Genomic DNA, 27,515 nt, shown 5'->3' with positions numbered 1-27,515 from the left:
ACCACAAAATCAAACTGAACAACCAACCCCAAAAAACCTCAACAACGACGTAGTAGTCTACAAAGGAAATCTAATTCTACATGGATTCTAAATGCTATAATTACAGTTCTGCTGCAGTTAAAATAATTTTTAGGTGTCACATGCACCTAGAATTCTGTGGTGCAGAAGAGACATGAAAATAGAATCATTGAATGGTTAGGGTTGGAAAGGACCTTAAGATCATCTAGTTCCAACCCCCCTGCCATGGGCAGGAACACACTAGACCATGTCACCCAAGGCTATGTCCAACCTGGCCTAGAACCCTGCCAGGGATGGAGCATTCACTACGTCCTTGGGCAGCCTGTTCCAGTGCCTCACCACTCACAACAGAGAAATTCACTTTTATATCTCACCTAAACATCACCTGTTTAAATTTAAACTCATTGCCCCTTGTCCTGTCACTACAATCCCTGATGAAAAGTCCCTCTCTGCCATCCAGTCAGAGGCTGCTATGAGGTCTCCACACAGCCTTCTCCAGGCTGAACAGCTTCAACTTTCTCAGCCTGTCTTCATACAGGAGATGCTCCAGTCCCCTGATCATCCTCGTGGCCCTCCTCTTGACTGGCTCCAACAGCTCCACATCCGTCTTATGCTGAGGATGCCAGAACTGCACACAGTACTCTAAGTGAGGTTTCATGAGAGCAGAGCAGAGAGGCAGGATCATACCCTTTGACTTGCTGCTGGTCACACTCCTTTTGATGTTTCCCAGCCTCTTCATCTGTAATTTTAAAAAATAGACCATTGGCAAGTAAGTTAAAAGAAACATTTCCAATGTGAATCATACATTTATAAAAATAGCTTCCTGTTTTGTGACTGTCTGCAGACGTAACTGAGGCAGCCTACTTAGATCACTTCATTGGCTGTGAGTGTAATACAGGTTCTTCTGCAGTTTTGTGTCAATATAAAGGGTGTTATTTGTCTGTTCATCTTTGTCCATTTATATAGCTCAGGTTGTAAATCCTTATGATTTGGCACATCATTATCTTTCATCTTATTCCACAAAGCTCAAGTAACATACCAGGATGCATAGTGAATCCTGAAATACTTGTGTAGGTGGAATTACTTTGGATGGCGTGAAAAGAGAATGACAATATCCTGTAAAGAACATTAGATTATTTTTTGCTTGCCAAACTGTAATTGCACATTGATTTAATACTTTCTTTGACTTACTGAGTATAGGAGGAATCTGATGCAGTCCATGTTTTGTCATTTGCATTATGTTGTAAAATACAGTTTTGAAATCTTCGTTGTTAGCATTCCTCAGGAAGGTGTAGGTGTGAAATGTCTACTCCAAACCAAATTCCATGGTTATAGTCAGTGCTTGACTGGTTGGTCATCTGGATCAAGGACTTTTCAGTCTCTCATCATGGAAACTTTCAGTAATGGATTCACTTGGCTTGGTGATACAGTCTGGTATGATCAGATTTTTCCTGTTCCCTGTAATTTGAAAATGCAGTGCTTGGCAAAAAATTAATCATAACTTAACCTGTTCCATAGAGAAAAATCCTCTCCTCTGCCTTCACTTCCGTTTTAGTGATAGCCTAAGATATCATGTTCTTTATTCATTCTGTGGTGACTCCTGTAGAATTACTTTAAACTGCATGACCTTTAGAATAAATGATTTTGAAGGTACTGAACCATTATTGCTGTGTTTAAGTCTATCCGTTAGTCAGTGTGTCCATCAATGTATTGCACCGGAATCCTCTGTGGTGGTCCTCCTACCCTCCTGAGATATGCTCAAGGGATTTCTTAAGTCTATTCGTTAGTCAGTGTGTCTGTGAATGTATTGCACAGGAATCCTCTGTCGAGGTCCTCCTACCCTCCTCAGTGAACTCAAGGGGTTTCCTTCTGATTCTCACCTACAAAAGACTACTGCCACTTAAGTGGGAAAAAGATGGAGCAGTTAATCTTCTAAAACTGTCTTACCAGAATTCTTAGTCTGCTACATCTGTGGTGGTGGACAAGGCTGAAGGGTTAATGAAATGTTTTTCACAGCAACTGCTTTTAGCACACGGTACTGTGCTGATGAAGATACACTCAGAAGATGTTTTTTAGGAAAGTGAGGCAACAACGGGCACTGTATCTGGAATGTTCATTAGAGGTGATAAATTTTACTTTCTTGTAAGGACTGATCTCATGGGCTCTGTTTAGAGGGCAGCTGTTGCTTGAACTCAGACTAAATTGGGGAACTGCAATGTGCTCTGGGATCCAGGCTGGTCTGATTAAATACTTGATGTTGGATAGTGGTACTGTCTTTCTCAGCTTTGAATTGCATGCTTTGATTATGCAGTATGTTGCACAGGGTGCTAAATGTTCAGTAGTTTAATTGGGAAGCTGGTTAGCGGGAATGCATGGCATCATTTGAACTATGTCAAAAGGCCTGGGATATGAAAAGGAATTGGTTGCCGTCATTTGCCTGTGTGCAGTAAGAGGGCACTGCTGTAATTTACCAGAGGCTCTGAATAAAAAAAAAACCAACCCTTGCTCTTTTCTCTTGCCCAACGACTTAAAAGCACTAAATGCTGCCTGTTGGGGGGACTGGTTTCTATAGTTGTTTTTTTGTTTTCCCCCTCACCCCATTTTTATGAAGAATATGAACACTTTCTGTCAGGGGAATTACTGAGGCTGGGTAATTTCTCTGGTACCATTCAGTCCTGTGGTAAGAGATCACAGGATTAGCTCAGACTGAAAAGGGACAAGTTATTTTTGTTTTGAAGATCCCTTCCTGTCTGGTAGTCATACTAGCTTTATTTTAATGTCTTGAGTTAGTTGTTTACAAGAGTAGGTAGCTTTCTTTGCTTCCTCTTCCTGCGGGTAATTTTAGATATAGCATCCTTGTCAATAGTAGTTCTTGTTTGATAATGTCTCAAGCCTATAATATGACTGTGTATTTGCCTCCTGTCTTGGAATGAGATGCAAGTCCCCTGATGCAGTGATGTCCAGTGCATTTTTTTGTTATAAACTGTAGCCTGAGAACATACTAATACATGTTCCATGTTTTTCTCCCTCAGATAAACTACTAGTTTTTACTGTAGCAACTAAAGAACCTGATGGCTTCCACCGTTTCATGCAAACTGCAAAGCACTTCAACTACACAGTAAAGGTATTGTATGTTTTCATACCAGATATTCATATGACACAGCCTTTAAGACAGTGCAGTAGTAACTGAAGTTGCATTAGCTTCCTTGCATGCTGCAGCAAAATAAACCCAACTATGCTGCTCAGGGGCAGTTAGGGCACTTGCATGTGGCCATGCTGCTCTCCCTGTTACTTACCTGCTGGTTCCTGTCTGAACCACCGTGAGAGAGAGCTTCTTTCACTGCCTGAGGAACTGTTTTAAAGATCAGTAGCTATTGTGATCAGTGTCCTCAGTCACTTAAAGGTTCTGTCATGCTTTATCATACAGCCTTGCTCTTCAGTGTGGCTGATTTTGTTTGTATTAATACTTCTGGAAGCAGTGCTGTTCTCAAAGGGCTTTGAAAGTCTCCTTCCTTCTTAAACAAAGCCAGATCTCTGCTGTGGGGAAGGAGGATCCCAACTGAAAGTTCCTGTGTTTTCCAGGAACCTGTAATTCTCTGAGAGGACAAAATGTTTCTATCATTCTTGCTCTGTATCTCCACGTCACATTCTGAGATTGGCCTCTGCATGACCTTGGGAAAAAGGGAGGGCACTAAACCTCTTCTAAACTTTCCCCACAAATTGGTCTGCAAGAGAAAATCCAGGAATTGGTGATGTTATGAATTTTTTCTGCTCACTTATGATGGTGTCTCCACCATAAATAGGAAATTATTTGTGTCTTTGAAATTTGACTTGAACCACTGACCTTGAGAGACTGAGAGAACCTTTCCTAATATGATAAGGCTGTACTGAGCCACACAAGAAGCCTGAGCTCTGGGCATATCTATTTGCAGATTTGTCCAAAGCTTCATGCAGTGTGATTCTTCCAGGTTTTGAGTTCCAAAAACATTATGTTCAAAACCCACAAAAAGTTTAAGTGTTTTTGTTATTTTTTGAGCTGTAATTTGCTATAGTGCTGGCCTAGGGAGGAGTTTTGTTTAGTTGATTTTGGCAACCACCAGATAGGGGAACTTATTCTTTCCATATAGGAAAGTGTTCTGGAGGGATCTGAGAAAGATTGGAGCTTGCGATTTGGATTAGTAACACCCTGATCCACCAAGCTCTCTTAAGCTTCCTGTTCCCAAAGTGATTGCATTAAAGATCTCACTCACGGTTTTTAATACAGCTTTTGAAACCATTATTAGTGTTTGTTTCTGTTGTGTTGTTTTTTTTTTTTAGCCCCTGTCAGAAGGAGACTCATTTGAATAAACGGTGGTAGCAGGCAATTGCTCAATTCTTACTTGGTTAAGAAATGTCTCATGTTTTTGGAGTGATGTCATTGTGCTGAATGCTACTTCAGACATGGAAAACTTATGATGCTGGAAATGCTGGCTTGTTACGCTTTAATATGTTGCTTCTGCTTTAACATCTGTTTTCAATAGGGTCCTGCTTCAAAAAGCCTCTTGGTTTTGGATACTAGCAAAAATGCTTTTTTTCCTTCTTCCAGGTACTTGGAAAAGGTGAAGAGTGGAAAGGTGGGGAGCTGCCTAATTCTATTGGTGGAGGGCAGAAAGTTCGGTTACTGAAGGAAGGCATAGAAAGCTATGCTGATCAGGAGGACTTGGTTGTAATGTTTGTTGAATGGTGAGCAAACTTGGCTTGTCTTTACGTTTTAGTCTGCGTAGGCATGCAAAAGTCGCTGCCTGATATGCTGAAAGTTGCATGCTGCTTTTCCCTCTTACTGTTTGCCTGGGAGTTTGCTTCCATTTTTCTCCATTTATAAAAATAGTAGGCTGCTCAAAGAGCAATCATTACTTTTTGAACAGATTTACAGATGTAAAAGTTGTTCACAGTTCTGCTGTCTTGAGGCGCTGGAAGACTAGTTTTTGGGAGCTGACAGGCTTTTAGGCAAGCCTTTGTCCTCTCTGCTGCAGTGAGAGCTGGATGTGACTGCAGGCTAGGAGTGTGGAATGGAGGAGGGGAACGAAAGCAGCTCCAGAAATAAAGTGGTTAGTAGGAACCAGAGCATGATCTTGTTCCATGAAGTAACAGTGATATGAAGGAAGCTCAAAAATGGGCCTCTGAGGGAAACATTTAACAGGAAAGCTTCTTTTACATGTTAGAGAACTGAAACAAGAGATGTGTTGCCAGATATGTGTGTTGGAAAGAAGGGGAGACAGTGCTGCTGTAGGTGCCAGATTATAGCTCATAGAACAGCTATGCTTGAACATCCTCACTGGAGGCCAGATAGGTTTCTCCCTGTCACAGAGAACAGGGGGCTCAAACGTGTTCAAATCCTACTTTTTCCATTGCTTTCCTCTGCTTCCCCTTTCCCTCCACCTCCTAATTGGTAAGTGGGAAAAGTATCTTTCTAAAAGTAAATATTGCATGTTTGTTCACAGTGCGGTGTAATTGGTCATGCAATAACTGACACTTTTAAAATCAATTTGGGAGATAGTTTTGTTCTTTACTAATGCTCAGATGAATCAGATATTTACTACTTACATTAAATGTCTTTGTTTTTGAATTTATTATCCTGATTCATCACTGTTTTTTTCCTATATGGTAAAATGTGCAAATTTTTAAAACAAATTTGGGTATAGATCAAATTCTTCTCCAACATAATTTATTCTCTTGAGAGGCAGGCTGTCTGCTGGCATGGATGAGAGAGTACAAAGGACCATGTGTGTTGAAGTGCAAATGTCATAATCTATTTTGTCATGAAGAATCACAGGATTTAAGGCCACCCAAGTTCTTGAGGTCTATAATCCCAAGTACATATTGATTTAAAGTTGGTGGAACTGATTCCAGATAGAAAAAATAGTTTGCTGATTCTAGCTTTATATTTTTATTCTCATGAGCTCTTTAATTTCTAGGAATCCTAGTTCACAATTTTTAAAGGTTGATCAAGGGTTTGTAACTTTGGAAAAGACAAATATAGCAAACTTCCTTTATTTTTCACGTGTTTTTTGTTATATTCATGGTGAAGCATTTGGAATATTAATCTTGGGGGCAGGGAGAGGAAATGTCTGGTTTGCTTACTGTAACTAGGCAAGTAAATTCTAGCGAACTGTTTACTTAAACTTGGGTTCCTGCCTTTTTTTTTGAGCAGTTTTTTACATGGCTCACAATTCTGGAAAAAGTTCGTACAACTTCTGTGGGTAGCTTATGTCTAGGTGCAGATAGCAAAATGCTTTGCCTGCAGATGGACCGCTATTTAAATTAGGCTTGTTTTTGCAAGAGCTAACTACTGGTTTTCTTTGGACCATTTTAGGTTGAACTGGCTAATGGCCAGTGTAGACTGGTGTCCTGGTTTGAGCAGTAGCAGTCATTTTTCTCCTTCTTGGTAGCTGGTGCAGTGCTGTGTTTTGACTTTCGAGCTGAGAACGGTTGCTGATAGCAAGTATGTTTTGAGTTACTGCTCAAATGTTTGGTTTGTCCAAGGCCTTTTCTGAGCTCATGCTCTGCCAGGGAGGAGGGAGGCTGGGAGGAAGGAGAGACAGGACACCTGACCTGGGCTAGCCAAAGAGGTATTCCATACCATAGCACATCATACACAGGGTGTAACCAGGGGAGAGACCCGGAAGGGCTGGAGCTCTGGGGGGATGGAGGAGGTATCGGTCGGTGCTCAGTCAGGCAGGGTGGGGTGAGTTATGAGTCGGTGGCTGGTGAGGTGTTGTATTCTCTTCACTTGTTATTGGCTTTATCATTATTGTTTGTAGTAGTAGTAGCAGGAGAGATTTGTGTTATACGTTAGCTATTAAACTGTGCTTATCTCAACCCGTGGGGGCTACATTCTTTGGATTCTCCTTCCTAACTCTCCGGGAGTTGGGGGAGCAAGGGGGGGAAGTGAATGAACGAGTTGCGTGTGGACTTGGTTTTAAACCACGACAACTGGATAAAATGGTTGATGCTTTGACTGATCATCCAGAACTCTCACAGCCATCTATTTGTGTTCTGGAAGATTTTGGAGCCTCTGTTCTGTTTTGACCTTTTTTTTTAATTCCTTCCCCTCCCCTTAAATATCTTTCAGAAAGTAAGGGCTAACTACATTTTATACGTATCTTGAAGCGGTTAAGGTGTCATGCCAATGAGGATACAGTATAGGTGACAGAATGGCCGTGTGGCTGAATAGTCCAGTTAAATAGATGAGATAAAGGACCTGAATTGCTGGTTACTAGTAATCCCTCTCTCAGTTGTATCTTGAGCTCTTAACCTGCAGCCCCAGTAGTAACAAGTCCTTGTTACAAAATTTGTGGGTGAAAAAACTTCATTTTCAATTCCAGAGGACCTAAGCCATCTTTGACATTACCTTGTGTTGTTGGGTGTGTAGCTGGGGATTCTTTGCTGCTGCAAGAGGAGGAGGGATGGGTGGATTCTAGCCCCGAACATCTGCCATCTGGGAGCTTCAGGAAATGGGACTGGAGTTGTGGAAACTTTGTTTTCTTCCCCCCGGCCCTCCATCTTTCTTTTTCTTGCTTTCAACTTAATCAGAAGGATTTATGAAGACTAAATAAAAAATTGTCTGAGCTTTTCCAGCTTGCATTTTCCTGGAAAAATCCACATTTTTTCTTCCCTGTAAAATTTTGAAGCCCCGGTTAAAGTAAGTCATGTTGAAGAGAACTGATCTGTAGCAAGTTCATCTTGTGTGTCTTATCTAGTATAGTCTTCTTCCCTTTGAGTATAGCTATAATATTTACAGTTTAAGATTGTGTGAATTAAATTATCTGGATTAGCCAGGTCTTGAAACAGGCTGCCCAGGAAAGTGGTGGAATCACTGTCCCTGGAAGTGTTCAAAACCTGTGTTTTGAGCAAGGCCCTTAATGGCACAGTTTAGTGGTTGCCTTGGCAGTCCTGAGGTAACAGCTGGATGTGTGATATCAGAGGTCTTTTCCAACCTAGCTGATTCTATGATTCTTTGTGGATCACTCATAGTGATTTTATGATTCTTTCTGGATCACTCATAGTAACAGTATAAAGTGTCAAGGATAGTCCTGGAGCCCATTTTGTGATGGATTTAATGGTGTAGACCTGTGTCCATGCAGGATTCTTACTCCTGCATGATATCCATTAGTGTGTAAAGTTTACAATAATTGGTAATGCAGTTTAGTAGCTCTGTACTGTGTTTCTGTTATAGACTGTGCTGTATTAAGTAGTGTATCCCTTTCACAAGCAGATCCTGTGGCTAGCACAGCACTTTGCTCAACTTTGGCTTTCTTTTACAGAATGGCAGTCCTTGGAAGCAATATTCCAGCTGTAAGTCATTGCAGCAGCAGCACTAACCTGATCAAAGAGGAGAAGCACAGCCTGCCATAAGCTATTAAGTTAAAGCCTCAGACAGATTTCTGGTTTTGTCTGTTTTTCACTTGTCTCCTATTTCTTGCTTGTTCTTCAGGCTCATACTGGCTTTGAATCAGGTTAGACCAATTGAATGGAAAAAGGGAGGGAAGTGTTTTCCTGTATATTTGGGCAGAAACAGGCAGTTTTTGCAAAGTTGGCGAAGCTTCAAAATGTACAATATTTTTTTTCATGCATTCTTCTGCCAAAGTTACAGAAAAACATAACAGTGATTTTTCAGAAACCCCCTTTCTTTATATAGACTACATAACACACTTCCTCTCCAGGATTCATTCTTTTCTCTGCAGTGGAAATGCTCTCTTTTGCATTTGTAAGTCAGGTGGTGTTGAGTTCTCTTAGACCAATTGCATGAAATTCCCTTTGAAGAAAAGGCATTTTAAATAATTTCAAAACTGTAATAAAGAAGTACCAAAAGTCAGTAGTAGTTGGTCTGTTGGCACTATTGCTGGCTAATAAATCACAGTGCAAAAAGTTCTATGTACTGCAGGTGAAGGTACTGCTGTCTTCCTTAACCCAGCTGAAAGACTTTGCAAGGACAAAATCTTGGTCAGGGTTAGATCTTTCCATTACTGGTTGCTGTATCATTCCTTTGCCCTCTGTCAGGGCTTATGGTTTTTAGTTCATAAGGTAGATGTGTGGAATATGATGAATATACCTGCATTCAGATGAGGAGGCTGTGGGGCTGAGATGCTGCCATTCAATCTAAATATTCTGCTTCCTCAGCCAGAGTCTAATCTGGGACATAATTCCAATATTACTTGTCATAGTTTCATGTTGTGTAAAATGAACCTTGAAGTAGTTTTCATATTAATGCTTTTATATGTAGATCTTAAGCACAAATAAATTAACTTTATACTCTGAATAATTTAATAATGTATGCATACTTTGAGGTTTGTGTTATCTCTCCAGTCTCTCATCTCTCAAGACCCATTGATTTAGATGTTTCAATAAGAAGAAACAGAGAAACTTGTGGTACTACATTCTTTCATGACCCATGCCAAACCCATGCATGTTTGTTTCTGTTTTGAGGTGATGTTGACCTTTGGCTATGGGTAGCTGCTGTTTTTATAGATGAGCCCTCCAACTTTAGGTCTTTGTCCTCAATAGGATGTGGGAGTCAAATCTGACAAACACATAAAGGCAGGTGGAGTTTTTTATAAGTAGTTGTAAAGTTTAAAGCCTCCTGAAGACTTCAGCACATTAAAGAGGTTGAAGGAGAAAGCTATATATTGACAGGATATAACACAGTTTAAGTTTATGGGCAACTAGACTTTATTAAGAAATATCTAGGTACATTCTTGGTAAGACTTTTCAGAAGACAGTGCTGTTGTGTTTTGGAACAAGATCATCTAGAGTCTCTGAGAGATACCTAAATTATTTTTCGGTCTAATTGTATTTAATCTGCTGAGTTTTGATTTTTGCTTTTATTTTTTCCTTGGTAGTTGTTCGTGAACACATGAAAAGTTTTCCAAAGGAAAAAATAATGATTGTTTTTTGGTTTTGTTTTTTTTTTTTTACTTGAAATACATGATATGTGAAAATCGATTTGCCTAAATCTGAAGGAGAAAGAATGTCTAAAATGTGTAAGGTTTAAAAATACATGGTGGTAAAACATGATTAGTATAATTTTTCAGAATCAAAGGGCTGTTTGTATGATTTTAAAAAACATGAATAGTCTAACCACTTGTTACTTTGAACATAGAAGTATTAAGATTAAGCTAGTATAATGGGTATCTTTTCTTTGTTTTCAGTTATGATGTTATTTTTGCGGGGAGTCCTGAAGAACTGTTAAAGAAATTTCAGGAAATTAATCATAAAGTGGTGTTTGCAGCAGATGGGCTAATTTGGCCAGATAAAAGGCTAGCTGACAAGTATCCTGTTGTCCGGAGTGGAAAACGATTCCTGAACTCAGGAGGCAAGTGTGATTCTTGAATATAATGAATCGTTGAACTTCAGCATGACTTATTTCTGTCACCTATTTTATATATTTGCATGGAAAACTGTTCCTGAATTCCCCAAGTGTAAAATTGAGGACTGGATTTGTTGTCCTCCTCTTTGCTGTCTTCCTCCCCAGTCAAATAGCTCCTCTTCTGTGCTCAAGAACAGTTTTCATTCAAACTTACATAGTGTCTGCTGTCAATAACTTGTAAAAAGCGGGTAAATAAAGTCATGGCCGAGCAAGCAGCTGTGTCTTGCAATGAAGTGCTGTACAGGGGTGACCCAGCTGCCACTGACTGAATCTACTTCAGAAACAATCCAGTGTGCAAGTGCAGTCAAAGCAGTACATGGCATTTATAGGTACAGTTTAGCTGCATTACAGTTTCCTGACCTGGCTACCTTGTTCCTGGTGATCTCTGCATACATTACAGATATGTTGGTAGCCCTGCCTGGCCCATCAGCATGGCTAAGGCAGTTTTTTTCCAAGAGAAATACTAGTTACTCCAGTTAATCTCAATGATGTGTTAATTCTGGAATCCTCCTCGATTTAAATGTGAGCTTTGGTAATAATTTTGCAGTTAAGATATGCACTAACACTGATACTGTTTAACTGCTGCAGAGCACAGCGTATGTCATTTCCTAGGTACATGGACAAGGTGCAGATCTGGGAATGTTCCTGTTTCTTTCCTTCCCTTCTTTATCTCACCTATCTGCATGTTGGGTTTTTTTGTTTGGGTTTTGTTGTTGTTGTTTGGGTTTTTTCTTGTATGTAATTTTTTTATTTTTGTTGTTGCTATTTTGGCTTAAACATAACGTATATTAGTTTTGAGGTGAATTCTCTTTGTAGTCCTGGCAGTATTAGATTTAGGTTCCTCTGCCAGCAAGAAGTGATTGATGAAAATGAAACTTTTTTTCCACATATGGGGTCTTGGGGATAATGGTAATGTAATCTAATGCTTTGATGCTCTCGGGCCATACAAAACAGATATCTGTTCCCTACTTTTTAGCTTAAAATAGCATTTGTGTAAAAATGATCCTTAATTGTGAATTCTTTAAAACAGAAGCGGTACATATGACAGGAAGAAAACTGGATTTTGAGCTAAGTTGTGTGAATTTCATACTTCTCCTTTGCTAGCAACAAACAGTAAGAATGAAGTTCCCGACTGGCAGACAGCATTGGCAGAATAGTGCTTTTTATGGAAATAACTTATGTGTGTGTGATATTGCAGGATTTATTGGTTATGCTCCATATATAAATCGTATCGTGCAGCAATGGAATCTCCAGGATAATGATGATGACCAGCTGTTTTACACTAAAATCTATGTTGACCCATTGGCAAGGGTAGGTAGTGACTGGCTTTCTAATTTGTTTCTGCTTGAAATAACATGCTGCTCCTCATAAAAAATCAGGAGACAAAAATAAAAGGAATGCTGTCTCTTTATTCCTGAGTGCCATATTGACAGTTGTGTTTGTCCTCTGGAGGTTCCTCCTGTCGGAGTGATGAACAGGCTTCCAAAGGGTCATGACTTGATATATTATTCAGGCTGTCTGCAGATCCAGGCAGGTTGTGCTTCATTGTTAGAAATAATAGCTCTGAGGTATATGAGCAGGCACATTCATCTCGATGAGGGTCCCATGTACTTGGTGGTTTGACAGCCAGAGAATATGGTGGTTTTCCAGGGTGTCACTGAACTACTTGCTGATCCAGTGTTTTATATTTTGGCTTGCTGCCATTTCAGCTCCTGCCTGCAGCTGTCTCTGACTCTTAAGCTTTTTGTGCAGATACATTCAGTAAAGCTGCGTCATAAATTTTTGGTGAAGACCTCTCTGTCCCCTAGCTTAACAAAGTTCTCTGCTGAGTAGGAGCATTAAAGCATGATGGATGTCAGAGCTATGGCGCTGATGCTGGAAAAAGGAAAGTTAACAATGTATTGATGCAGAAAAACCTTTGGAAGCTGATACTGCTGAATTTGAGGTTGATTTTGAGCATTTGTAAGCTTAAGGCGGATGTGAAGTTGCTGAATTACATGTATGTTTTTCCACTAAGTTATGCCTGAAACATCAGGCATGTTTAGATAAAAGTGCAGAAATAGAGCAGAACATTTTAGTTGGAAAGGACCTGAAATGATGATCTAGTCCGAATGCCTGGCCAGTACGGGCTGACCAAAAGGTAAAGCACGTTGTGAAGGCACTGTCCCTTAAAAACTGGACCCTGATGCTTGGGGCATTGACCACCTCTCTAGGAAGCCTGTTCCAGTGTTAGACCATCCTCTCGGTAAAGAAATGCTTCTTGAGATCCAGTCTAAACCTCCCCTGGTGCATATCTGAACCATTCCCATGTGTCCTATCCCTACATCCCAGGGAGAAGAGTTCAGAACCTCTCTCTTCACTTCGCCTTCTCAGAAAACTGTAGAGAGCAGTGAGGTCACCCCTCAGCCCCTTTTCCTTCAAACCAGACAAACCCAAAGTACTTAGCTGCTCTTTGTAGGACATTTGTTTCAGTCCTTAATGTTTAAATTGATTTTATGCAAGTTAAGTCTGATGCTGCATATGCAATTGAAAGGGCAGGGTGTGGAGACATTAAAGCTGATCCGAGTCAAAAGTAATATAATTACCTGTCAAAAGAGATTGTCTTCTATAAAAAAAAAAAGGGTACTTTACAGTGCAGTAGATTCAAAATGCCTCCGTGGTGCTTAGGTTGGGATACTACACTAATACATTAGCACCAGTTCTCTCTACAGTATTGTCTAATGCTGTAACAAGTTTTGGAAGACCAAACCAGAATATGTTACATATATAAGGGTTTTTAAGTGTGTTTGAAAGGTTATATACTTGTTGATCAACATGTTAAAACTTAAAAACATTATACTTTAAAGAAAAATCTAGGTAGGAGTAATAATACAGTATTAGGAACATGTTCTAAAACCACTGGTGTTTTCTATTCTGACATGATACTTAGATTTGGCTTTTATATTTTTGAGATTATGAAACATAGTATGTTTTGTTGCTTGGCTAAGACTAGACTTGCTAATTTATTCATTTTTTAGGATAAGACACAAATTTTATTTGGCTTATATTGCCAAATTGTAGGTTCTTTGGAGAGTTATGACCTCTATCCTTTAAGTATAGATAATTTTTTTGCATCTATAAAACTGACTGCTATACAGTTACACAACTCAGAAATATAGAAAAACTTAACAGTATAAAATTAATAATTATATCTGAGAGCTAAGTATGTAGAGAAGTTTTGCCTGATTACTTGCTGCCACTGCAATGTAACTGCAACATTGCTGTAAAAAACATTGGCTTTTAGAATGCTTCAATAACTGTGAACTTTATTTCAGGAACGTTTTAACATTACTTTGGACCACAAGTGTGCAATTTTCCAGACCCTAAATGGAGCTGTTGGTAAGTGTGTGATTTGCATGTTGTGTGTTGTATTAAATGTTATCAACACTTCCTTTGCTTAACAATATTTATAATTCCCTAAGCATATGCTTGTTTTAATGAAATATTTGGGTGGGTAAACCCGATTGCCGGATTAGTTACAGGTCATTTGGGTTTAGTATTAATTGTTTTCTCCCACTGATAAAATACTTGATTTAAAAACAGAAAAAAAGTTTTCAGTAACTGATGTTAGCAGTAACTGACGTTAGCAGTAAACACAAAGTTAAGAACCATTTTTCCTTTTGCCTTTCACAAACTTAATTATAGGAGTAAGATTAGTAATGAAAATTGCATTTTAGGTGTTCTAAACCAAATGACTATACATAATGACATGGAATGTGGAATAATGCAGGATTTCCTTTATTCAGCTGTCATGAATTTAAACTGAAGATGGCATCTGTGAAAACTTCCTTTCTTACATTTAAACTTTAAATATGAAAAAAAAGATCATACCTGAAATAACTATGATAATAACTATGATTTGTCTATAAATATTATTTGCACAAAGTTGGTTAGGTTAAAGATCTAGTTAAAAAAAATGAACAAAAGCTTCCAAATAAATAACATTGACAGTGATAACACCAAAGTATATTGTATCATCAAGAACTAAACTCTGAAACTATAGCTTTTGGTTATAAACTATTATTACTCTATGATGTGTGATTTGCAGATGAAGTCCTTTTGAAGTTTGAAGAAGGAAAAGTAAGAGCAAGGAATTCAGTGTACGACACATTACCAATCACTATCCATGGAAATGGTCCAACTAAAGTGAGTGACAATTTGTTTTACTTCTGTGCAAAGATGGCAACTTTAATAGAGAAATAAATAATGATGGAAGAGTCTGAAACAATCATAGCACACCACCACTGCTCATTTCCAGTTGATGTCAATAAGAATTTCAAGGGTAAACCCCCCATTCCGATAGCTTTCTCCATCATGTTATTCTGCTGTCACTGTATCATTCTGCATCTTGTAGGTCCCTTTAGGCACTGGAAGGCTGCTCTAAAGTCTTCCCAGAGCCTTCTCTTCTGTAGGCTGAATGGGCCCAACTATCTCAGCCTGTCTCTGTAGGAGAGGTGCTCCAGCTTTCTGATCATGTTTGTTGCCCTTCTCTGAACTTGCTCCAACCAGTCTGTGTTCCTGTTATGTTGGGGCCCCAGAGCTGAATGCAGGACTCCAGATGGGGTCTCACAACAGTGGGGTAGAGGAGGAGAATCGCTTCTCTTGACCTGCTGGTTATGCTTTTGATGCAGCCCAACATATGGTTGGCTTTCTGGGCTGCAAGTGCACATTGCCAGATCATATTGAGCTTCTCACTGACCAACACCCCAAGTCCTTCTCCGCAGGGCAGCTCTCAGTTCATTCTCCACCCAGCCTGTATTTTTGCTTGGGATTACTCAAGCCCACATACAGGACCTTGCATTTGGCTTTATTGAACTTCATGAGGTTTGTACTGGCTCATCTCTCAAGCATGTCAAGGTCTCTTTGGATAGCATCCCTTCCCTCCAGCATGTTGACTGCACCACACAGCTTGCTGTCATCAGCAGCTTTGCTGAGGGTGCACTCAATCCCACTGTCCATGTCACGGACAAAGATGTTGAACTGTGCTGGTCCCAGCAGTGACCCCTGAGGAATGCCACTCATCACTTGTTTCCACCCAGACATAAGGCCATTAACCACAACTCTTTGAGTGCAGCCATCTAGCCAGTTTCTTATACAGTGAGTGGTGTATGTATCAGATCCTTGTCTCTCTAGTTTAGAGACAAGGATGTTGTGTTGTAACTTGATACCATGCTGAAACAGTTCATTCTGCTCCCAAATTCATTGTAGCATGGGATATTAGAAAAGAGTAAGCCTCTGTTAGCATGTTCACTGTCACAAAACATTTTTTGAAGCTAGTGAAGAATGTTTATCTGGTTATTAAACACTAATTGGAAGAATAGGTTTTTAGGGGGAGAAAAATCTAACCAAGAATGACAGGCTGGGGCATGAAACAGTAGCACATCTGATTTTACCACAGACGTTGGTGTGTGTTTGTATACACATAGTTAGAAATTGCATGTAGGCAAAAAAAACAACGAACTGTGAAAACAAAGTGTAATGTATATACACACCTGTGGCTGGCTTTTTGCATCTTCAGTGTCATTGATCACTGCTCGCAATACACCCATGACTCATGAATTTTGGTTTCGCGGTAGAGCACCATCTGCCCTGTGAAGTAGCTGTTCTGACAGATTCTGTGCATGTGTAAGGATTCAGTAGTCCAGAGCAACTAGCACAATTATTATATGGCAAAGAAGTGTAAAGGTGTATAATTTGTAATAGCCTCTGTTGGATGAAGGATTGGGAATGGTACTTCCTTACTTCTTCTGAATACATGTTCCTTACTGTAGCTCCTCATTTTCAGAGAGAAAAGTTCTTCTCACCCAGGAGAATGAAATAAAGTTTAAAACTCATTAATATCCCAATGACTGCTGCTTCATAGTTTTTTTTTGCACTGTATTTCATCTCTGGAATTAGAGAGTATAATGATGCCTTTATCTGTTCGGCTTACAACTACTCAGTAGTGGTGAAATGTATGATCGGTTTCTTCCATGTTGCTGTAGTTATTTTTGCCTCAATTCTCAAGTTATCTATCATCACTGGCTTTGCTGACACTTTGCCAATGAAAAGAAAGGTACTGGGTAAGCAGTTTAGGTTGGAACTCCTTATACTAGTCCATGAGTTACGCTGCATTAAATAAAACTCCATTTCTGCATATATTCATGTTTTTAAAACAAAGAGGGAACTCTTGCTATATATATAATTTTGTCATCATGATTAGATTATTCTGTTTTAAACATAGAATTAAGAGGAAAATAGTATAATAGGTTTGGAAAAAGTTTTCTCTAGTTGGTAAATAAAGTAGCATTAAAGTAATTCCCAAAATTAACTCCAAGTTTTTCGTTTATAAGAACTTTCTCTTTTGTATTTACTATCTTCAATTTACAGATGACTAAATAGCATTGGTCAGAGACATTTATTTGAAATGGATACTAAACTATCCCAACATGCAATATTTTTATTCTTTTCTTTTTCCTCAAGTTCAATGGCTTTTTTGTGGAACACTTATTTTTATGGAGTTTACGAAATAAGTTCCAGCAATTCTGTTTATAATGTCTAGAATGATTTTCAGTATGTGTGAGTGAGCACCCAGACTGTGATAAAATGCAAATTGAGTACTGGACTGGAATGTGTTTTCTATGCAAAACTGTACTTTATCCTTCCATTTTTTTTGAGGGCAGTAGAGCAGGAATGAATAGTAGCCTTCCCTCAGACAGCCTTTCCCTGGCAGAAGAGATCCTTTAACCATTGCAAATGGCAGTAGAGGGGAGTGAAGTTCTGCGCAAACTTTTCTATGGAATCCAGGAGGACAGGGCAGCCCAGGCAGCCCATCAACAAAAAAAGTACATACTTCGTTCAGTGCCAGATCAAAATGTGTGAAAAAGCTAGATGCTGCTTTAAAATATATACCCCTGGTTGGCTTCTGAATCTTGACATGGCTTGTCAAAAATGCATCATCTGGGCATCTGTCTTCTGCATTTTTCTATGTGTTTTTCATATGTCTGTGTTTTGTGTAAAGTGTTGATGATTCTCGGCTTTGGGAAAAGAATTTCTCCTTGAAATTATGCCTAGCGGCTTTTGAGAGCTGAATGATCTGTAGTCTGTGTCTTGGAAGTCATACAAGCGTTTAGTTAGTGGTAGTTATACTTGCAATAAATTTCTGGTTTAACTGAAGCAATAAATTTAGATGCTAGGAGAATATAGTTTTTGTTTTGTAAGTAAAAGAAGAAAGTCTCCTAGCACCTAATTTTATATGCTTATTTGTTGTTGGTTTTTCTAGGGTTGTTTATTTTTGTTTCTGTTTTTTTTTTATCTTAAATTTCACAAGCCAAAACAATCAATTGCTTTTATGTGTAAGAGATTCAGTGAGTAGGCATGAACTCTTTCAATAAATCACCATGTGCATGCACCTTTAGTTGATCTGAATCTTTCATTTATTTGCCAGATACACTTGAATTATTTGGGAAACTATATTCCTAACGCTTGGACACGGGAAACTGGTTGCAGTATTTGTGATTTAGACTTACTAGACCTGTCAACAGTAACGGTAAGAATAATTTTCACTAAAACAAAATCCCTTTTGAATGCATTTGATAGGTGTATAGTGATTTCTGAGGCAAAGTGGCTTCAGTATGCAGTATTATGTTTTGCAGAATCATCAGAATATTTTTACTGCTATATGAAACTATAAGGATGGAATTTTAATGTACTGGAAATACCAGTACTTTTAGAAATGATTTTATGCACGCAGTTTGATATGGGCTTCCCCAGTATAATGGCAGATGATCCCATCACCAAAAGCCTCCAGATCCTTACCTCTGTTCACTAGGGGTAAATGAATAACTTTTTAAATTGTGCAAGATTGAAGCGAGTAATTAGATTTTTTTGGGAGGTAGGAAAACTTTAGATATTCCGGATTTTTTAACTGCAGACCTACAAAAAATTTGATATGTGTCATATGCATTGGTTTAACAATATTTTACAAATAGAAGTTAATAGTTAACTGTAACATGGCTGAAGTTACTATTTTCTAAAAGATCTACTTTTCTTCATAAGGAATGGAACAGATACCTGTATTGTATATACAAATGTATTTATGTAGAATAAAATGGATGCATTTAAGATCGTATATTAATTCAGCCTTCAGAATTCTTATAGGACAAACATACATGTACATATGGTGTGTGTATATTTGGGAACTTTGGTTCTTTGGCACTAAGCATGATGTCTTTAGTGTCTTTATGAATATTTCAGCTTGTACTCAATAAATATTAGGCAGAGTAAATAACCATGTATAAATGTAAGGCTTGTACTTAAAAGAATACTCTGATTATTTTCAAGAGGCTGTTTCTAGCAGCTGTTTAATTTCTGTTCTGTATTGAAGATTTGAATGCAAACAGGTCTTAAGGTAGAGTCGAGGATAGCATGAAATGAGTAGTAGCTTATCTTTGCAATGAAAGGGTAAAGTCAAAGAATTTCTGGACCGTAAGTAGCTTATGGACTAGAACATAAATTTAAAAGTTATTGCTGGAATTGTAGTAACTTTCGGATTATTTGTTTTTAATTTTGCTTTGAACATACAATATTCATGCAGTGCTGTACTGAAATAATGTTTGCACCCCCAGCATAACATTTACCTGAGGGAAACAAACTCTGTATTTCCTCATGGTGTTGGTAATTAAAACATGACTGGGGAGCAGTTAAATACTAAAGCTGGTAATAGAGAGTAATTTGCAGTGATTTACTGGATAGCTTCCTATAGTTTATGTACATCTATTTGGAATGTGTATTCCTGACAGTAATTCGTTCCTTGGACTTCATGCCTCACTCCCTCTACCATCAGAAATAAGAGACTTTTCCTTGGCCTCAGTGAAAGTGTTTACTTTAGGCATTTTTAAGTACAGGCAGTATTAATTTTCTGAACGTGCTTTCTGTTCAGGCCTGGATAGTTCTTAACAAGAAATCTTCAGTGAGAAGAGCAATACTAGCTCTGTGCCTCTAATAATTATTACCATACTGTTTTATTTAACTTTCTGCATTGATACACCCATATCTGCATTTGTACACCTCATTAGTCGAGGTATCTCCAGAGAGGAGCCTTCAACACCAGAGTGAGGGGAGACCCCGCGGCCAGGAGCCTCAGTTCTGAGCAGCCTGAGCCACAGGGGGAGCCTCCAGCCCTCGCCAGGCCTTGCCCGGGATCTGGCAGCTCCGCTGAGGGGATCAGGGACTTGCAGGGGGTGGTGGCAGAGGGGACAGCACTGCCCTGAGTGGGTAAAACTCACCCCAGAGAGCATGGCAATGAGAGAGGTGTGAGGTGCGGCAGCCAGGGGAGGGCAGGGAGAGTGGGCAGCGAGTGGGATGGTGAGCACTGGGGTCAGGGCCAGGGACCAGCCTGGGAGCTCTGCTCTGGCTGCCCCTGTGGTGGCAGCGTCTGCACCAGAGCTGATGAGAGGGGAGGCTGCATCACAGAGCTCGGGGTGTAGAGAGTGCCTGCACCGGTCTGGTGAGGGGAGGGTGCCCAATGGGCAGGGCTGCACTTGGTGAGTGCTGATGGAGGTCTCCCTGCAGCTGGGGCTGAGCTGGAGGAGAGTTGTCAGTAGGCTAAAAGATGTCAGGGGAAGCTGAGAGGGAACAGGACTGCTTGCTCCAGGCCCAAACTGTGCAGGGGCCACAAGCATTCACCATAACACATACAGAAAAGAAGGAGGGCATTAATGCAGGAAGCTGGGAGCTAGTAAGAAAAAAAAACCACAAAGGAGTAAAAGGACAATTAAAGGCAAGGGGCTTACTCCAAAATCCAATGTCCCCATGAACTGCTTTACAGTTCTGCAGAGGGCTAATGAGGAAGGAGCCACCACACCAAATGAACAACCAGCAAACTTTTTCCCCAGCAACAGTAAAGTTGATCACTACTAGTGCTTCCAGGAGAAAGCGGTGTGTCATAGTAGTGGGTGACTGCTTTGAAAGGCACAGAGTCACCCATCATATTTCAGAAATCATGGCAGTCGGGTGAAGTTAGTGATGTCTGGAAAAAGGGAAATATAACCTCTGTTTTCAAGAAGGGGAAAATGGAAGACCCAGGAAACTACAGACCAGTCAGTCTCACCTCTGTGCCTGGCAAAATCTTAGAGAAGATTCTCCTGGAAGGCATGCTAGAGCACATGAAAAACAACAAGGTGCTTGGTGACAGCCAGCATGGCTTCACTAAGAGGAAATCCTGTCTGACCAATTTGATGGCCTTCTATGATGGGGCTACAGGACTGATGGATAGGGGCAAAACAGTTGACTCCATCTATCTGGACTTGTGCAAAGCGTTTGACACTATCCCGCAAGACACCCATGTCTTTAAATTGGAGAAACATAAGTTTGGTGGATAGACCATTTGGTGGATGAAGAACTGGCTGGATGTCCCCATGCAAAGAATTGTGGTCAATGGCTCAATCTCCAGCTGGAGGTCAGTAATGAATGGTGTTCCTTGGACTGGTGTTTGGACCGGTCTTGTTCAGCATCTTTGTTGGTGACATGGACAATGGAATTGAGCAAGTTTGCCGATGACACCAAGCTGTGTGGTTCTGTTGATACGCTAGAGGGAAGGAATGCCATCCAGAGGGACCTCGACGCACTTGTGAGGTGGGCTGATGCCAACCTCATGAAGTTCAGTCAAGCCAAGTGCAAGGTCCTACACCTGGGTTGGGGCAATTCCAGGCACAGCTACAGGTTGTGCAGAGAAGAGATTCAGAGCAGCCCTGAGGAGAAGGACTTGGGGGTGTTGATTGATGAGAATCTGAACATGAGGTGGCAGCCCAGAAAGCCAACCGTATCCTGGGCAGCATCAAAAGAAAGCCAACCAGCAGCAGGTCGAAGGAGGTGGTCCTGTCCCTCCACTCTGCTCTCATGAGACCTCACTTGGAGTATTGTGTGCAGTTCTGGTGCCCTCAACATAAAAAGGACACGGTACTGTTGGAACAAGTCCAGGGGAGGGCCACGAGGATGCTCAGGGGACTGGAGCACCTTTCATATGAAGACAGGCTGAGAAAGTTGGGGCTGTTCAGCCCCAACCTCATAGCAGCCTTCTGATATATGAAGAGGACCTACAAGAATGCCAGAGAGGGACTCTTCATTAGGGACTGTAGTGATAGGACAAGGGGTAGTGTGTTAAAACTTAAACAGGTGAAGTTTAGATTGCATATAAAGAAGTTCTTTACTGTGAAAGTGGTGAGGTACTGGAATGGGTTGCCCAAAGAAGTATTAAATGCTCCATCCCTGGCAGTGTTCAAGGCCAGGTTGGAAGAAGCCTTGCATGGCATGCTGTAGTGTGAGGTGTCCCTGCCCATGGCAGGGGGGTTGGAACTAGATGACCTTAAGGTCCTTTCCAACCCTAACTATAATTTTATGATTCTGTATCTTAGGGTTTTGCTTATTCTTTTCATAAGCAAGTAGAGAATTGGATTAGTTGCTACCATCTATTTTTTTTTTGGCTTTGAGTCCCTTTTGTTGAATGCTGGTATGAATTGGTCCTTGTCTTTATCATAGGTGTTACAGAGTCAGTGTTTTGGGCTGGGCTTACCTATACACCTTGACTTGAGCCAGTATAAAACAGATAAGCTCTACTGTAGCTAAAATAATACTGCTTTACATCATAGGCATAGGGATATCCTTTCTTCTGTGAAGGTCAGGGGTAGGTGTATGCAAGGCAGAGATGGATGGAACCATTGCCATGGATTATGTAGTTTGGTTTGTGATGGATAAGCAGAAGAGGCCAAAGCACAACCTGAATCAGTGTGAGATGCTGGGATTGTGGCTTATTAAAAGTTAAGCATTTCACTGGTTTACTTGTGAAGGAGCAGAGTGCCATGTACACAGTCTTTTGCTCAGTCCTTGTCCTGTCTACAGAAGCAGGACACGGCTGGGATATGGAAATGCTCAGTAACTGTTGTCTTCTCTTAATGTCTGCAGCCTGTGCCACCCCCAAATTAGTCCAGGTCAAAACATAGTAATGAAAAATAAATTGAGGAATTCATGTTGACTCAGTAAGTGTAAATTTTTATTACTTAAGGTGTTTCTTTTGTGGTTTTGTGTTTTTCATTTTTTTTCCCGTTTTTTGTTTGTTTGTTTTCAAAAAAACCCAAATTAAATTTGACTTAATCTCCTGAGAGGCATATCTTAAATCCTAATGCTTGTTACTGATGTGGAGACTTTCTGGTGTGGCTGGAAAGGATGACCTTGCTCATCTTCTTGCTTCACTGGCAACTCTTGTGCCAAAAGTTCCTGGAGTTTGCTCTTTGTAGTTGTACTGAGACATTGTCCTCTATTTCTTCCAAAGAAATGTTGTATGTTTAACTACTGCTTGTGAAAAAGTAAACTTTAAAAGGCAAAAATGTATGACCTTAGTGAAAATGAGAAAATCAGTTTTAAAAAAATAACATCCTGGTGCAGACTGGGTATTTCTGAAGTATTTTGGGAAGAACCAAAACTTCTGATTTCATATACTCAAAATGCTGGTTATTAAAATTGTTCATTGTGACTTAGTTTCAGGTTATGCAGTGACAACTTTTTATAGTCTGGTGAATCAGGGTCTAGATTGATGAGCTCTCTTCTTCAAGGAAATGCAGTGGGAGATGCATCAGAGGGGTATCCCTGCAAGGATGAAGCAGAGATGGGAGGTGTAGCAGAGGACTTTCTGTTTTGAGGGGGTGCAGTTTGGAGGAATTTTTACTCTAATTTTTTGCATCGGTCACACCTCTTGAGCTTGAAGTGGGCTAAAGCCTGCTGAACTGTGATAAATTTGTCTGGATAAGTCTGAATTGGTCTGAACTTGGCTGAAGTGGGCAGAACTGGGCTGTGTGGGGCTAAATTGGTGTGGACAGGGCTGAAGTGGGCTGAATTGGGCTAAACTGGGCTGGGCTGGGCTAAGCTGGAATGGACTGTGCTAAATTTGGCTGCGCTGGGATGAGCTGGGCTAAGCGGGCTGGGATGAGCTGGAATGGGGTGGACAGGGCTAAAGTGGGCTGGGCTGAAGTGGGGTAAAGTGTCTGAACTGAGATCAAGTGGGCTGTAGTGATGTGCAGTGGGCTAAAGTGGGCTGGTTTGGACTGGGCTGGTGTAAACCGGGCTGGGCTGGTGTATACCAGGCTGGGCAGGGGTAAAATGACGTGGACTGTTGTGAGCTGGGCTGGAGTAAGCTAAACTGGGGTGGGCAATATTGGGCTAAAATGGGTTGTACTGGGTTAAAGTTGACTGGAGTGGACTAAACTGGGCTGGCCTTGGCTTCATTGAGCTGAAGTGGGCTGGACCTGTTTGAGCTTGGCTGGACAAGTCTAAAATGGGCTGAACTGGGCTAAACTTGTCTGGACTGGGCTAAATGAACTGTCCTTAAGTGGGCTAGACTGGTCTGGTCTGAGCTGGGCTAATCTGTGCTAAACTGAGCTGTGCTGGGCTGGACTGAGCTCAGCTGGGCTCAAATAGGCTGAACTGTTCTTGGCTGGGCTTAATTTGTCTGGACTGGGATAAAGTGGGCTGGACAGGTTTGAACTGGGCTAAAATGTGCTGGACTGGGCTAAACTGTTGTTGGCTGGGCTTAATTGTGCTGGACTGGTGTTAATTGGGCCAAAGAAAGCTTCACAGGGCTAAAGGAGGCTGGGCTGGGCTATACTGGTCTAAACTGGGCTGGGGAAGTCTAAACTGTGCTGAAGTGGGCTAAATCGCTCTGGGCTGGGCTTGACTGAACATGGCTAAACTGGAAACGCCACTGGAGTTGTCTGAAGAGGGCTGAAGTGTTCTGAACTGGGTTAAACTGAGCTGGGCTTTGCTTGGGAGGTCTGAACTGGTCTGGACTGGGGTGAAGTGGGGTAAACTGTGTTAAACTGGTATAAATGGAGCTGAACTAGGCTGAAGTGGTCTGAACCAGGCTAAACCGTGCTGAATTGGTTAATTTGGCTGAACTAAGATGGACTGGGCAGGGCTAAAATGGACTGGGTTGGTCTGGGAAGGGCTAAACAGGTATGGACTGGGCTGAATCCCTCTAAACCTGGCTGAAGTGGGCCAAACTGGGGTAAAATGTGTTGAACTAGGCCAAAGTAGGCTGAAGTGGGCTGGAGTGGGCCAAACTAATCTAAACTGGGCTGAACTGGTCTAAAGTGGGCTGGAGTGGAGTTAACTGGGCTGGCCTTGGAGAAAGTGGGGTAAACTGGTCTGAACGGGGCTGGACAGTTGTGAACTTGTCTAAATGGGCCTGGACTGAGCTGCATTGGACTAAATTTTGCTGGGCTAGTCTGAACTAGGCTAAACGGGGTTGAGTTGAGCTGAAATGGCGTAAAGTATGCTTGAATCATCTGAACAGGTCTTGGCTGGCCTGAGCTGAGCTAAACCGGTCTGAATTGTGCTAAACCTGATCTAATTGTTCTAAACTTGTCTGGGCTGGGCTGTAAACTGTGCTGAACTGGGTTAAATTGGGCATGGGATAGGCTGGACTGGGCTAAACTGGGCTGGACTGAGCTGGCCTAAAGTGTGCTACATTGCCTGGAAAGTGCTAAACTGGGCTGAACTGTACTGGTCTGTGCTGCATTGGGCTAAACCAGGCTGGACTGTGCTAAATTGCACTTAACTGTGCTGAAGTGGTCTAGAGAGACATGAAGTGGGCTAAAGTGGGCTGAAGAGGGGTAAGATGTGCTGGTTTTTTAGTGTAGAGCCAAGTGGTTCACATTTTGGTGTACTGAAGGAGTGATACTAATCCCTGATTGTCCGTATAATCTTTGCAGATCCAGCCAGAATTTGCTTCTCTTTATCCTAGAGAATAAGGGGAAAATGGCTTAGAATTATAGAAATATGCAAAATAAATTATTGCAGCAGTTTTAGTATTGGTAGCACATGTGCATGTTCAGCTCAGTAAGCCCAATCGCATGTGCTGCTTTTCTCGTTACCCAGAATCAGTGGTACCAGTTACCATGACACTGGCCTTGCTGGCATATTTGCCAGAGAATACTGCAATTGGTTTTTTTTTTTTCAAGACACTTCAGTGTACTTGTCTTTATCAGCTATTTTGAACTTACTGGGCTATCTGCATGAGTACATATTAGGTTCGCAAATGAAATTGTGAAGCAGAGGTAGTCAGGGTAAACAATGGTGCCTAATGTTTCTGATCTGATGCACTTGCCAGTATATTTCTGGATTTCCGATATAGACAGTGACACTGTGAAATCTCAACAAGCACTGATGGCTTATCCAGACACTTTTCAAGTGGCTGTTGGCTTGCTTAAGGAAAGCTAACTTGCAGCCTTTTATACTCATATTTCTCTCTGAGCTAGACATTTATACCAAGTGTTTTAGAAGTGGAAAATTTTTTTGTTCAAGCAGTGCATTTCTTTTTGTAGGAGTGAAGCCTTTGAAAGTTAAATTTCTTTGGCATAATGTAATACTGTTAAGAATAAACAGAAGTGCTGTCTAGGTTTGTTTTAGTGGTCATGATCCCTATATCAAGCACATACAAACCGTGAATTAATACCACTTTTCAAAACACATGAATTCACATTAAAATAAAGTGGATGAAACTTCAGTATCCTTGGATGCAAAGAAAGAAGCTCTAGTTAATTCATCAAAGGCCTTGATTAAAGTCAGTGAGTCGGGAAGTTACTCAGACCGCTTGTAATGGTCAGGGGGAAATAATGAATGTAAGTGTATAGAAAGATATTGTGGTCTTTGGCTTAAAGTACAGATACCTCATAGAATGGTTCAGGTTGGAAGGGATCTTACAGAACATCTAGTTCTAACCTTCCTGCCATGGACAGGGACACCTCCCACAACATTAGACTGCTCAGAGCCCCTTCCAGCCTGGCCTTGAGCACTGCCAAGGATGGGGCAGCCAAAGCTGCTCTGGGCAATCTGTGCCAGTGTCTCACCACCCTCATAGTAAGGAACTTCTTCCTTATATCTAAGGCTTATATCTAATCTAAATCTAGTTTTTTTTCCAGTTTAAAGCCATTGCTCCTTGTCCTATCCCTACATGTCCTTGTAAAAATTCCCTTTCCAGCCTGCGTCTAGGCCCCCTTTAGGTGCCAAAGGATATGGTCTCCCTGGAGCCTTCTCCAGGTTGGACAACACAATATTTTGTGGTATTTATCCTCAAACTATTTTTAAAAATGTGGTCTTAGGTATGTATGTTACATTTGCAAGAAAATATAGGAATGCTTTCAAAAAATTAATCTGCCTTGCTGTTCTAGGCATATTTACTTAAATACATTTTTTTGTCATTTTAATAATTTTTAATATAAGAATTTTTAAAAACATGAGACGCTGTTTTCTACTTCTGGTTTCTGTTACTGGAATTCAGAGTTTTTTAGCAATAATGAATCAATTTGCTTGTTTACTGAAGTCAGTAAAACTAAAGAAAAGGCACAGCATTTTTGAGCTAGTTGGTTTTAACTGTTTCAAAGCTGTGTGGCCTAAGTTAGTACAGCATGACATTAATTACTTTTTATTATGACAAATCTTAGAAAGAGTCAAGTCTTACAGGTTGTGCCAAATTTTTTCTTTTTCTTTTTTTTTAAGGACTATCCAAGAGTAAAAATTGGTGTTTTCATTGAACAACCCACTCCTTTCCTACCTAAATTTTTAGACAGACTTTTGACTCTGGATTACCCAAAGGAGGCACTCAGTATCTTCATTCATAATAATGTAAGTATGATGTTACCATTCTGCAAAGCTTGAAGTTTGGAAATTATGGTATAAATAAAAGTGTGTGAAGAAATATAAACTGCATAAGAAGAGAGGATCTTTCAGAGTTTACTATGCAGAAGTGGAAAAAATACACAAATTCTGGCAGTGCTTGCTGAAATCTGTTTAAAGAAACTGCATAGATTCTTTCTCTTTTACTAACGAAAAAGATTGTATGTAAAAGTGTCCTTCTGGGAGAAGTACTGATTGACTCAAAACAAGTAGGATAGGATAAGAATGAGATAGTTCCAATTGGAAGGGACCTACAAAGATCATCTAGGTCAACTGCCTGACCACTTAAGGACTGACCAAAGGTCGCATAGCATATTGCTAATGACTGTTATATGGTAATTGACATTGG

General features: G+C 40.5%; 1 protein-coding gene across 2 annotated transcripts in view; it reads left to right on the top strand.

Moving 5' to 3' along the window:
* PLOD2 (procollagen-lysine,2-oxoglutarate 5-dioxygenase 2) overlaps nt 1–27,515 on the top strand; it is a 59,688-nt gene that overhangs the window by 13,679 nt on the left and 18,494 nt on the right. For both annotated transcript variants that reach the window (XM_034063758.1, XM_034063757.1), the window contains exons 2-9: nt 3,051–3,142; nt 4,604–4,740; nt 10,206–10,369; nt 11,622–11,734; nt 13,738–13,801; nt 14,511–14,608; nt 17,889–17,990; nt 26,990–27,115. In XM_034063758.1, the coding sequence (XP_033919649.1) occupies nt 3,051–3,142; nt 4,604–4,740; nt 10,206–10,369; nt 11,622–11,734; nt 13,738–13,801; nt 14,511–14,608; nt 17,889–17,990; nt 26,990–27,115 (896 nt within the window). The remainder of the gene's footprint in view (nt 1–3,050; nt 3,143–4,603; nt 4,741–10,205; nt 10,370–11,621; nt 11,735–13,737; nt 13,802–14,510; nt 14,609–17,888; nt 17,991–26,989; nt 27,116–27,515) is intronic.

This window comes from Melopsittacus undulatus, chromosome 6 (genome assembly GCF_012275295.1).
Source record: "Melopsittacus undulatus isolate bMelUnd1 chromosome 6, bMelUnd1.mat.Z, whole genome shotgun sequence".
In the NCBI taxonomy this organism is placed as follows: Eukaryota; Metazoa; Chordata; class Aves; order Psittaciformes; family Psittaculidae; genus Melopsittacus; species Melopsittacus undulatus.
Note: the sequence above shows the minus strand (reverse complement) of the source record. Positions and strands in the feature narration are given on the sequence as shown.